Source organism: Portunus trituberculatus, chromosome 31, assembly GCF_017591435.1.
Source record: "Portunus trituberculatus isolate SZX2019 chromosome 31, ASM1759143v1, whole genome shotgun sequence".
Lineage (NCBI taxonomy): Eukaryota > Metazoa > Arthropoda > Malacostraca > Decapoda > Portunidae > Portunus > Portunus trituberculatus.
Window position 1 is genome coordinate 13,036,278 of NC_059285.1, and position 13,132 is coordinate 13,049,409.

At 44.0% G+C, this 13,132-nt stretch overlaps 1 protein-coding gene and 1 long non-coding RNA gene across 3 annotated transcripts in view; both read left to right on the top strand.

Annotated features, from left to right (window-relative positions):
* The window catches only part of LOC123511626 (eisosome protein SEG2-like), a 33,613-nt gene extending 30,489 nt beyond the window's left edge, over positions 1 to 3,124 (top strand). Inside the window, exons 7-9 of one of the 2 annotated variants that reach the window (XM_045267657.1) lie at positions 1 to 36; positions 1,266 to 1,420; positions 2,719 to 3,122. The exon at positions 1 to 36 is cut by the window's left edge and continues 84 nt beyond it. In XM_045267657.1, the coding sequence (XP_045123592.1) occupies positions 1 to 36; positions 1,266 to 1,420; positions 2,719 to 2,997 (470 nt within the window). In that variant the 3' untranslated portion in view covers positions 2,998 to 3,122. Of the gene's footprint in view, positions 37 to 1,265; positions 1,421 to 2,718 lie in introns of both variants that reach the window. The other variant, XM_045267659.1, reaches the window with a different exon arrangement.
* Positions 3,125 to 10,815: 7,691 nt separating this feature from the next.
* Positions 10,816 to 13,113, top strand: LOC123511670. The gene is made up of 2 exons (XR_006676908.1): positions 10,816 to 11,381; positions 12,162 to 13,113. It is a non-coding gene; the product is annotated as an uncharacterized LOC123511670 (long non-coding RNA).
* Positions 13,114 to 13,132: the final 19 nt, after the last annotated feature.

Below are 13,132 nucleotides of genomic sequence, written 5' to 3' on the forward strand. Positions count from 1 at the left end.
AGGCGAGGCTGGATGAGCAGAGTGCATCATCCAGCGGTGAGAGAGAGAGAGAGAGAGAGAGAGAGAGAGAGAGAGAGAGAGAGAGAGAGAGACTTTCTTTTCTTAACTTTCTCGTCGTTTTTACTCTTTCATTTCTAAACTATTCTTTTTCTTTTTTTCTTTCCCTCTCTCTTATTTCTTATGTCTCTTCTTTTTTCTTTTCCCTATTTTCATCTATTATTTTCCTTCTCCTTTCTGACGTCCTTCCTTCCCTATTCTCTCTCTCTCTCTCTCTCTCTCTCTCTCTCTCTCTCTCTCTCTTCTTATCTTTCTATCTCTCTCTCTTTCTTCCTTCTCTTATCAATTTCTATTTTGTTTCCTCTATCTTACCTTTTTTTCCCTCTTTTCCTCTCCTCTGATATCTCTCCCTCTCTCTCACCGTCTTTCTCTCTTCCCTCTCTCTCTCTCTCTCTCTCTCTCCTTCCTCCTCCATTTCCCCTCCATCCCATTTTCCTTCCCTTCTCCGTGACACCTTTCCCTCCTTCCCTCCAATTCCTTCACCCTTCATTTCCTCCACCCTCCCTCCCTCCCCTTCCCTCCCTCCCCTTTCCCCTATATCTATTCTTCCCCTCTTTCATTTCCCCTTCTCTTCCCCTTCCTGACACCTTTCCACCTTCCCCTCTTTCCCCTTCACGCCCTTCACCCTCCATTTCCTTCACCTCCTCTTCCTCTACACTTCTCCTCCTCTTCGTCTTCCTCCTCCTCTTCCTCCTCTTCGTCTTCCTCTTCCTCCTCACTCTCTTGTTTTTACATTTTGTTTATATGTTTTTATTTTTCTATTGAAATTCCTTTTATGTTTTTTTTTTTTTCATTTTTGGTGATTTTTGTGGTTGTTGCAGTTATTACTATTACTTTAGTCTATTGCTACTACTACTACTACTACTACTACTACTACTACTACTACTACTACTACTACTACTACTACTACTACTACTACTACTACTACTACTACTACTACTACTACTACTACTACTACTACTACTACTACTACTACTACTACTACTACCACTACCACTACCCCTACTCTTACTCTACCACTACTCCACCACCACCACTACTACTACCACTACTCTAACTCTACCACACTCTTAAAATTACCACTATCACCACAATATCACTACCTCTTCTTTAACACTCCTGCGAGGTATCTAACGTTTCCAACCAGCCACTCAAACTAACAACACAAAACCACAACACTCACTCACCCACCCACCACTCCCCTGCAGCCCTGGAGTCGGTGTGCCCCAGCAGAGACCGAGACGGGTGTTTGGGCTCTCCATGCATCGACGACAGCTTCAGAACGCGCTCGCTGCCGGCCTGGGTGCGAGGCAAGACACGTCCGCTGGCTGCCCTGGATGACCTTACCCCGATTTGCGAGAAGGTGAGAGGCGGGGCTAAGCTGGCAAGAGGCGGGGCTCAGAAGGTACTGTTGCTGTTATAATGAGATCGGTAGGAATTTATACAGAGAGGCTGAGAAGGATATAAGAAAGAGGAATATGTAAGAGATAAATGGAGGAGAAAAAGCAAGTGTATAGGAAGAAAGAGGAGGAGGAGGACGAGAATAGAAAGGCATTAGAGAGATTAAAAAAGAAGTAAAGAAGAGAAAGAATAGCAAAAGACTAAAAGGAGGTGATGGAGAAGGAAGAAAGGGAAGACGAAGAAGAAGAAGAAGAAGAAGAGTGAATGATAGGAATAAGAGAAGGGAGGAAAAGAAGAATGAGGTGGTAGGAAGGAAAAGAGGGGAAAGTGAGGGGTGTGGCAGATAGGATGGGGGGATAGAGAGGCAAGAGGAGGAGGAGGAGGAGGAGGAGGAGGAGGAGGAGGTAGTGGTAGGGAGAAAAGAAGAGAAAAGTGAAGGGCGTGGCTGAAAGGATTGTAGAAGGGGAAGAGAAGGAAGAGGAAATATAGAAAGAGGAAAGAAGGGAGGAAGGAAGAGAAAGAGAAGAAAGAGACTATGAAAAGAAGAAAAAGGAGAGAAATGAGGAGGAACGAAAGACAAGGAAGAGAAGGAGAAAAATAAAAATAAAGGAAAAAGAGAGAAGAGAAAGAGAAGAAAGAGAAGAAGAAAAAAGAGACGAGAAGAAATGTTTTCCTTAGACTGTGGGAAGTAAGAGAAGGAGAGGAAGGGAAAACAGAGAGAGAGGGAAAGAGGGGAGGAGGAAGGAGGAAAAGAGGGAGGAAGGAAGGAGAGGGGAGGAAGAAATGGGATAATTTAGATTCTGAGGAGGGAGAGAAGGGGAAGGAGAGGAAGGTAATTAGAATATGAGAAGGGGAGGGGAGAGAGGGAGGGAAGGAAGGGAAGAAGAGAGAGAGAGAGAGAGAGAGAGAGAGAGAGAGAGAGAGAGAGAGAGAGAGCAAACAAAAGAAGGGGAAAAGGAGAAAAATGTGATGTTAGGGGAAGGACTTTTATCGGTGTAGAGAGAGAGAGAGAGAGAGAGAGAGAGAGAGAGAGAGAGAAAGAGAGAGAGAGAAAGAGAGAGAGAGAAAGGAAGATAGAGGGATATTGATGGGTGGGGAAAGAAGGAGAGAGAGAGAGAGAGAGAGAGAGAAGAGAGGGCGGAAGGAAGGGAAGGAAGGAGGGAGGGAAAGAGAGAACAAAAGTCATAATAGCCACAGGGAACAATGTAGATCTAACTCTCTCTCTCTCTCTCTCTCTCTCTCTCTCTCTCTCTCACACAGCCACACTGGAGCAAGAGGAGAAGGAACAGAATGCGAAGTGACGCCGCCGCTATCATTGCCCTCACCAAATCCCGCGGCCGCCTCCTCTCCCCCGCCCACCCCGCCGCGCCCTCCCCGCCACGCCCACACGCCGCCCCTTCTCCCTCTGCCGCCGCGGGGGTCACAGCAGGAGCGGGCGCAACAGGGGCAGGCACAGCGTCAGCCCCGCAGCCCACAGACACAGCGGCACTTGTAGAGAACGAGGCTGTGGTGGTGTATGATGAAAGAACGGCCTTGTAAGGATGGGGCTACTGATACTACTACCACTGTTACTGCTGCTGCTGCTGCTGCTACTACTACTACTACTACTACTACTACTACTACTACTACTACTACTACTACTACTACTACTGCTTCTGCTGTTGATACTACTGCTGCTGCTGCTACTACTACTACCACTACTACTACTCCTGCTGTTGCTATTACTACTGCTGCTACTACTACTACTACTACTACTACTACTGCTACTATTTCTACTACTATTAATACTACTACTACTACTACTACTATTACTACTATTTCTACTACTACTACTGCTCTTCTTCCTCCTCCTCCTCCTCCTCCTCCTCTTTCTCTTCCTCCTCTTCCTCCTCCTCCTCCTCCTCCTCCTCCTCCTACTACTACTACTACTACTACTACTACTACTACTACAACAACAACAACTACAACTACTACTACTACTACTACTACTACTACTACTACTATTTTTTTTTATTTTGTGTTTTGGTTGAGATTTGTTTGGGTATTTTTCTGTTGGCATTTCCTTGTTGTTGTTGTTGTTGTTGTTGTTCTTGTTCTTGTTGTTTTTGTTCTTCTTTAGGATTGTTCTTTTTTTCATTTTTTCTTTTTCACATATTTCCCTTTACTGAGAGAGAGAGAGAGAGAGAGAGAGAGAGAGAGAGAGAGAGAGAGAACCTCGCCCACACACCCGGAGCTTGCTTGCTTACACACACACACACACACACACACACACACACACACACACACACACACACACACACACACGGATTAAAGTCTCAAAATAACTTTTTTCGCCAACTTTTCTCGTCTTACAAATTTTACTCTTTTTAAAACTTAATATTTTGAGAGGAAGGAGGAATACATTGAAAGTTCTCTTTATATATATATTTTTAGTTTCGATTTCGCAAGAGAGAGAGAGAGAGAGAGAGAGAGAGAGAGAGAGACGTTCTGCCTTTGTTGAACTCAAGGAGAAAGAAAAAGTTTTACAAATATTCCGAGATGAGGGAAGATTTTTTTTTTTTTTTTTTGAGGGAAAGGAAATATGTGAACTCTTATTATGAGAGAGAGAGAGAGAGAGAGAGAGAGAGAGATGTAGCTTGTGTACTCTGCCAGCCTGTGTGTGCGTGCGTGTGTGTATGTGTATTGAGTGAACGCTTCGAGTCAGTTTCAACACTACTCTCTCTCTCTCTCTCTCTCTCTCTCTCTCTCTCTCTCTCTCTCTCTCTCTCAAGGCGAACCAGGTTTGTTTAGGCTGGACCCTCCTTCTCTTCTCTCCCTCCCTTCCTTCATTCCTTCCTTCTTCCTTTCTTCCTTTCTTCCTATCCTCCTTCTCCCGCCATCACACACCCTGCAGCTACCGTCTATCAACTCCTCCTCCTCCTTCTCCTCCTCTTCGTCTTCTTCCTCCTCCTCTTCTTCCTACTCTTCCTCGTCTTCCTCTTCCTTTCAGCTTCCTCCTCTTCGTCTTCTTCCTCCTCCTCTTCCTCTTACTCTTCATCTTCTTCCTCTTCCTTTCAGCTTCCTCCTCTTCGTCTTCTTCCTCCTCCTCTTCCTCTTACTCTTCCTCGTCTTTCCTCTTCCTTTAAGCTTTCTCCTCTTCGTCTTCTTCCTCCTCCTCTTCCTCCTACTTTTCCTCGTCTTCCTCTTCCTTTCAGCTTCCTCCTCTTCGTCTTCTTCCTCCTCCTCTTCCTCTTACTCTTCCTCGTCTTTCCTCTTCCTTTCAGCTTTCTCCTCTTCGTCTTCTTCCTTCTACTCTTCCTCTTCTTCCTCTTCCTTTCAGCTTCGTCTTCTTCCTCCTCTTCCTCCTACTCTTCTTCCTCTTCCTCTTCCTTTCAGCTTCCCTTGTATTTTCTTTTATTTTGTATTCCTATCTTTTCTTTTTCCTATCTATCTATCTATCTATCTACATATATAACTAACTGCTAATCTAACAACCAATTTATCTAACCATCTACAAACGCATCATTTTCCTGCTCGTCTTTCTTCCTCCTTTCCTTCCTTCCTCGAGCATTCCTTACCAGTGTGAAGGCAAGCATTTCACGGGCGTCCCATCCTGCAAACCTTGGTAATGGCAGTGATGGACAGAGAAGACAGCTTACCTCACACCCTCCGCTGCGTCTGCTCAGTTGTCAGTGTGGGTAAGGGAAGGCTGTAAGGAAAGCGAGAGAGAGAGAGAGAGAGAGAGAGAGAGAGAGAGAGAGAGAGAGAGAGAGAGAGAACAATGCCCGGTTTATCAGTAACGTGCTGGGTGTAAGAGAAGAGATTGAAGGAAGTTTGCATTGTTGTAGTATGTGTGTGTTTGGAAGGCTCCTGCGCGCGCCGTGTCTACGAAGGATCAACAGAATCAAACACCAATCTTTAAAGGAATCACATCTCTTGTGTAGTTTATTTGGGTTTGTTTTTCGTGTATTTGTTTGTGTGGTTGTCTCGTATTGCTATTTTGTTCTCGTGGATGCGCAGGGAGGAAGAAAGAAAGTTAAATTAAACGAGGAAATTAAAAGAAGATGGATTTTTTTTTTTTTTTGAGAGGTTTGGTCTCGTGGACAAATGGTGGGAAACACTCACAAACTCCCCCCCCCAGACAAAAATAAAGATAGAAAAAATTATAACAGCAGAAATATAACCTTAAGGAGGAGAAAAATCTGAAGAACACAGTCAGTCAAACCCAAACCCAAACACAAACTCGCATGCAAAGAGGAAAAATATTGATGTGGTTTCGTTTTGTTTGAAAGTGGTGAGAATTTTCGTTTGATATCCATAAAGTGACACACGCAGAACCGAGGAACACACTCAAGAGTACAGACTTATTCTTACTAGACGTGTAGAAGAGAGAACAAGAGGGAAAGAAGGAAAAAAATCACATGTTTAGGTATAAGCTAGAGTAACGAAACACACACACACACACACACACACACACACACACACACACACACACACACACACACACACACACACACACACACGAGTCTTTGTATACTTGGGTAGGTTCGTGTTAGGATTACTATTAAAAGAACGAATAAAAAAAAAGAGTAAGTTTATTAGTTGTATTGAAATCGTTCGTGCTTGTACGGTAGAAATAAAGGATGAATGATATATAAAGCAGAAGAACCCCATTGTTAACGATAGAGAGTCACGAAGGGCGGCGATGCTCATGTGAATATCCTTTACAGGCATATATAAGGTATTGAATCCTCTTTATATAACTTAGGTAAGGATTCCTCATACGTTTTTATATAGAGATCTAATTTTAAAAGATGTACTAATGCTACTTATAAAACTATTACTATTATCATTCTGTACATAATATATAGATGTCTCATTCTTTTGATACACTGGATTTATATAATGTATGTCAGTTCAGAGTGAAAACAAAATACTATATCAGAAAACTATATAAAAAAAAATATATACAAATTCAATGTCCATTTTCTATGAGTATCTGTGTCTCAGCAAGTGTGTATATAGGTGATTCCCGACTTCCCGCGCTCCTGTATACAAGGCGTTGCTGCCCTGCCACCTTCCCTTCCCCACACCCCTCCCACCCCAACACCTCAGCCCCACACACCCCGCTCCTCAGCCCCAGACACCAACCAACCAGTCAGCCAGTCAATCAGTCAGTCAACCAGTCCATCAGTCAACCAGCCAGCCAGTCAACCAGTCAATCAGCCAGCCAGTCAACCAGTCATTCAGTCAGTCAGCCAGCCAGTCATTCAGTCAGCCAGTCAATAAGCCAACCAACCCGTCAACTAGTCAAGCCAGCCAATCAGAGCATGTCTAGTTTGCAGCATCCAAGTCTATCATCCAATCAGAGTTTATCCTCCACACTTTGTTCATCCGCACTGTCTGGTGTACTTAAAACCGGTTCACCCGCTTACTTCATCTCTTGCCTCCTAATGACACCATATTCACTTCACTCGAGTAACGTGTCCCGCCCGTCTACCAATGCTGATTAATTTTGTCCTCTACGTTATGTGTATCTCGTCTTATAAAGGTGTGGTGCAATACGCTGCTTCCATTACTTAATCCCAGTGACCTCACAACGTATCAACTCACACAGCCAAGAGGAAACAGTACGTGGTTCATTGTTATCCTTCACCAAACACTGGTAATTAACCCATTCAGTGCTGTGACGCATTTTCATATTCATTCTGCTTAATATTTACTGATTTTACACAGCTTTAGAAACGTATGTGTAGGATTTAAATAGTGAAGATTCTGGCCATACATCTTCTGACCTCCATAGACCATTCCTAATGGCAATAAAATTGTCAATCATACCCAAAACTTGAGGTAAAAATGCGTGCCAGTACTGAAGGGGTTAAGGACTTGGTAACTGGTAACTGTGCGATTCTGAATGCAAAGACGGTAACGAATGTTTAGTAATGATAATGGCCAAGTCTTGGTTTACTATTGTCTGGTGGTGGTGTGTGGGGCGGGCCGTGTGTGTCTGCCAGGCCGTGTGTGTGTGTGTGTGTGTGACAAGGCTCCCCCGTGTGGTCTGTTCATGGTGTGTGTGAGGTACTGTTCAGGGCTGTATTCTGAAACGCTTCGCTCTCTCACCATTACTACTTTCCAAAGGCCTCAGTTGAAGATACTCGTGTTTTCATGAGTATTTTTTATGGTTATGGTGATGAATTAGCAAGATTTCTGGTTGATTAAAAAGGAGAGACTGTCTTGATGGTAAGGCTAGTTGTCTCTGTGGCCTTGGGAAATTGTGGTGAGAGAGCAAAGCGTTTCTGAATAGAAGTGACAGGTGGCGAGGAGAGAGTCACTACCAGTGTGTTACAAGCCCTATACTTTGTGAAAAATATATATTATCCTGTATTGGTAATTCCTTCCATTGGTATATGTAATGAATTGATAGCCACGCCGTGATACTCGAAGGATTAATCTTTAGGTTTTTTGTGGGGTGTTCTACAAAGCGTTCGAGAAAAATGGATCATATTTTATTGACAACTCCCTCCGTCGGTATATTGATGAAATAAAGGCCGTGCCGTGGCACTGAAAGGATAGATATAATATGTCTTGCTTTGTTTTCTGTCAAGGAAGTTAAGTCATTACCGTAGCAAGTCTTTCAGGCCACAAAGAAATCAGTATCTGGCTTCAGTAATTAATGCAGTGGATCTGTATATTTCTAAATCGATATCCATCCATTTAAAGAAATCTAGAACTATAACAAACTTTCTATTTCATTACATAACTGTCTTTTGAAATTAGAATTCTTGCGTGAAATAAAAGAGATACATATTATAATTGTGTAAGCACCATACAACACTCTGTGTCAGATAATACAATTAGGACCTTCCTTTGCTGTCACATACAGAACTATATTCTGAAACACTTAGCGCCGCACCCCTGACTGCTCCCAGCTGGCTCTTGTGGAAGTGACGGGTACTGAGGGGCGTTTTGATGCTTTGAGCAGCACCTTAACGAGATTTCTACATTATTAGCAGGAGAAACACTGTAGGGAACCCGGCTAATCATCCGTGTGGCCTTTGAAAACAGTCCTGGTGAGTGAGCGAAGCGTCTCGGAACACAGGTCGTAGTAGGTGCTACCAATAGATACCAAAATATATCGTTCACAGGTTTCTAAATGATAATTACAGAGATAATAGAACAATAAAGAAACATAAAGAAAATGAGATCAAGCTAATGAGGTCAATTTTTGTAACACGCGAGTAGAAATCAACTTTTGTATTTATTTTGTACATGAATGTTAAGAGAATGTGGACTGACGAATCAGTTATATCATTAGTCCGCGTGTGTTTGCAGGAGTGAATGAATACAAGGATGAGTCAGAGTGAGTGAGAATAGTGCGAGTCAGAATGTGAGTGAAAAAGTGACGGTCAAGAGTGAGTGAGAGTTAAAACAAAGCGAGAATGTATAGAGAGAATGAAAGCAAGCGTCGAGAGAGAGAGAGAGAGAGAGAGAGAGAGAGAGAGAGAGAGAGAGAGAGAGATAATCAGTGCCTTGAGCGAGAGAGAGAGAGAGAGAGAGAGAGAGAGAGAGAGAGAGAGAGAGAGAGAGAGAGAGAGAGAGAGAATGACAGTATGATCACCCTGTAACTTGCCTACGATCACTCAACTCAGAACAATTCCTGAGATGAGAGGTAGCAAGCGTCCTTCCCCCTGTCCTCACTGCCCCCTGCCCTCCCTACTCCCCATCCATCCCCTGCTTCCCTGCCCTCCCTGCTCCCAATTACCCTCTGCCTGTGCTTGTTTTTGTATCGCTCCCAGACTCTATGTGGTGGATGGATGTCTTCAATAAAATGGCGGTTTCGCTGCAGTGTTTCAGTGACCCGTGAACCTCAATTAGCTTATGACTCACTCCATGTTCGTGTTGTATTCATTGTGTTTTCTCCTGAACCTCTGCCTCTGTCTCTCTCGATGTTCACTTCTTATGTCTATTTTACCATGCACTTCAAGAATGACACCTCGCTTAGTATTGAGTGCCTACACGTCTCTTTCATGAACCACAGGCGGCGTGACACTCGAGGTTCAGGACCTACATATGTATGTTCCTTTCCTCCAGAGTCTGGATGATGGCGAACGTGGAGAGGAGGACAAGGAGGAAGTTACCTGGCCAGAAAATAATTCTTTACAAGTACATCATGACTTTTTTCAAAAGGCGTGACAAGTGTCGGGCCCCGCCTCGCTGAAACAAGCTGTTCAGACCTTGTCATTCAAACACACTGTTCTTCCTCTCCGTAGTTTGAGAACTGGAAATATGAAGCATGTCTGTCACGCCTGTTTGCTTCATGACTACTTCATGGAAATGTGGAGAAGTTGGTATGGTTGCTGGAAGGAGTACCTAATGTGTCTTTGCATTCACTACTAAGACAATTGCAAATGTTCTGCACGTGCCATGTCTTCAGAATTATACTCATAAAAATTACACACACACACACACACACACACACACACACACACACACACACACACACACACACACACATATATATATATATATATATATATATATATATATATATATATATATATATATATATATATATATATATATATATATATATATATAATGCATGTATGTATGTGTACAAAATTAAATAGTGCACATGCTACATGATACAGTACAGTGAGCTGTTGTGCAATGTACAGTGTGCAGTGTATGGTCACTTCAGTGTTATGTACGAGATACAATGTACACTGTACGGTGTACAGTGTACAGTGTACAGTGTATGATCACTTCAATGTTATACTTGTTTGGAAATATCAAAATATGTTACGTTTCAAATTGTGTTCTTGATTTTTGCAACTATAAATTAATTCACTTTGATTTTTCAGAGTTTTTTCAGCAAATGCATATTAAGATGCCTCGTGTCTGCATCATTTGTTTAATTAGTTTTTAGTGTAAATAAAGATCTTTGTTTCTCTAAACACTGTCAGGACAAAAAAGAGCGTCACGTAGGAAGGTTTGGGACCCACGCAGCCTACACTACCTAGTTAACAATGCTTATAGAACGGTGCTCACCCTACTACTTAGTTACAACGTGTCTTTACAGCAAACAAGAGGTGGAGGAGGAGGAGGAGGAGGTGGAGGTGAAGTGGAAAGCAGTGACGAGGCAAGCGATTATTTTCGCCTTAGCCTGTGCACAGGTAAGTTGTGTGTTCTCGGTTACCGAAGTCGATTGTGTGGTGGTGGTGGTGGTGTTCGGTTAGATGTATTTGACAGTACAGTGGTGTTGAGGTTAGGGTGAAGTGAAGGACCGGTAAAGCGAAGTCTTGAATACGAGAGGTTGGGAATTCTATGCTGTGCTTTGGTGTCCTTAGGAAGTGTTGCCTGAGCGAACGTGTAAGTCATTGTGTTGCTTAATATACTTTAGCATCGGTGTAGTATTTGATAACGTATGTGCGCAAAGTGTAGCAACGTGTTAATCAGGGTTTTATTAATGGAAAGCGCCTCGTAGCAGCCGTGGTGACTGCAGCTGCTGCTTACAACTCCCTCGTGTAGGTGTACGCCTGATAGGGCTTGGGTGTATATTGAGAGCAGGGTGGTTTATCTCAAGCTCTTCCTCTTGGAGAGATAGCGAAGGTGTTGGTTTGTGTTGAGTGGCTTGCGTTTCCTGGATAACGTGACTGTAAATAGAATGAATAGGATGCACAATAAATATACGTGGCTTTGGTGTAGTGTATAGTGAGTTTGTGAGTTAACTGTTATTTGAATTGCTGTGAATAGTGTTCCGTGTTCGCACAAGTGCTTCAGTTTTGTTGCAGTTCGGCTGTGTTTGTGTACCTTTATTTTGTGCTCACCAGAACGACTGTGTTGTGTGATGCGGCTGCCGGGGAAACGTACAACCTGCACGAGGACCGGAGCTGTGACGACGAGCCAGCACCATCGGGCGTAAGACTGACGGAGTGACCGCTGTGAGTGACATGAATATAAGGTGATTCTGTAAAGAGGAAGTTGAAGCTTAGGTACAGTGGATCTGATGGAGCCTAACAGCAGAGGCCTAACAGCAGGGAGGCGTAGGTAGAGAGGACCTGGTAGAGGTCTTAATGGTAAAGGTAGTAATGTAACGGCGGTAAATTAAGCAAAATAGTGGAAAATGGGTGCAGTTTAAAAGGTCAAAAGTTTTGGCAGTGAACTTGTACTCAGTGGTAGGTAAAAGTGTGGTTAGTGGGCGGTTGTCAGGTTGTATCAGTGTTCCTGTTGAGGCCTCCAAGCGCTTAGCTGTGATAGGGCTCCTCACACCACACTCGCGAGAGTATAGGCCTAGCCATGATCATCAGGGCAGTGTCTTTAAAATTTTATACTTAGTAAGTGTAATATAACGAGGGTGTTTAATTATAATTTCTGGGGAATGAGTAACGGGTGAAGGTTGAGGAGTATTCCTGGAGCGTTTGAAAAGAAAAAGTATTAATAGTAATTATTAGTGCTCGAGTATTAGGCGGTAAATGGGATAGACTTGAGGGTAGGTGAGTGATGGGCGGTAAATGAGATTGACTTGAGGTAGTTAATATTATTCAAGTATTGTTCGGTAAATGAAATGGACTAAACGCTCGGGAAATTGTAGCAGCGGTGTTCTTGTCGAGGCCTTTGAATGCTTCGCTATTCTGGACTATGGGTGCTTACAACACTTGTGTAAAGCACACCGTATATTTGAAAGGAAGATTTTCAAGAATTAAACTTTATTTTTGTCACAGGTACTGCCGCTACTGAAGGGAGAACCAAACCGTCGTGTCCTGCCAATGCTCCCCATCCCGCTGCTGGAGACTGCCTCGTGTCCTGCCAATGCTCCCCATCCCGCTGCTGGAGACTGCCTCGTGTCCTGCCAATGCTCCCCATCCCGCTGCTGGAGACTGCCTCGTGTCCTGCCAATGCTCCCCATCCCGCTGCTGGAGACTGCCTCGTGTCCTGCCAATGCTCCCCATCCCGCTGCTGGAGACTGCCTCGTGTCCTGCCAATGCTCCCCATCCCGCTGCTGGAGACTGCCTCGTGTCCTGCCAATGCTCCCCATCCCGCTGCTGGAGACTGCCTCGTGTCCTGTCAATGCTCCCCATCCCGCTGCTGGAGACTGCCTCGTGTCCTGCCAATGCTCCCCATCCCGCTGCTGGAGACTACCTCGTGTCCAAACCAGTGTGTCCTGTCTCGGCCATTTCTGTCAACTCTCCATCCTGCCTCGTGTCAAAACCAGCGTGTCCTGCCGATACTCCATCCTGCTGCTGGAGACTGCTTAGTCTTGCAGCACCGTGAGATTAGACGCCTCGTCACTTCTGTCCTGCCAAGAACTACGCGCTGCCGGCCGGTGAGGGAGGACAGATAAGCTTCACCACTGTCCTGCAAGGATTACGCGCTGCCGGCAGGGAGAGGACAGAAAAGCTTCCTCACCACTGTCCTGCAAGGAGTACGTGCTGCCGCCCAGGGATGTTAGGTTGGGTTGGGTTAAGGTTTACTATAAATCCTGTGTATGTTTGGCATAAGGACTTGTAAATTAGTTGCTGTTCTACCTTGTTTATTTTTTACCCTTTTACTTTCTCGTGTAAATGTTTAGTCTACCTTGTCTTGCTAATACTCTGCCAGTCTGTCCGTGCTGTGAGTGTACTGTATCTACATAACTGTGGCGCCACTACTCAATAAATTACCAGGATGAACCAATATTGATTTCCTTGTATAT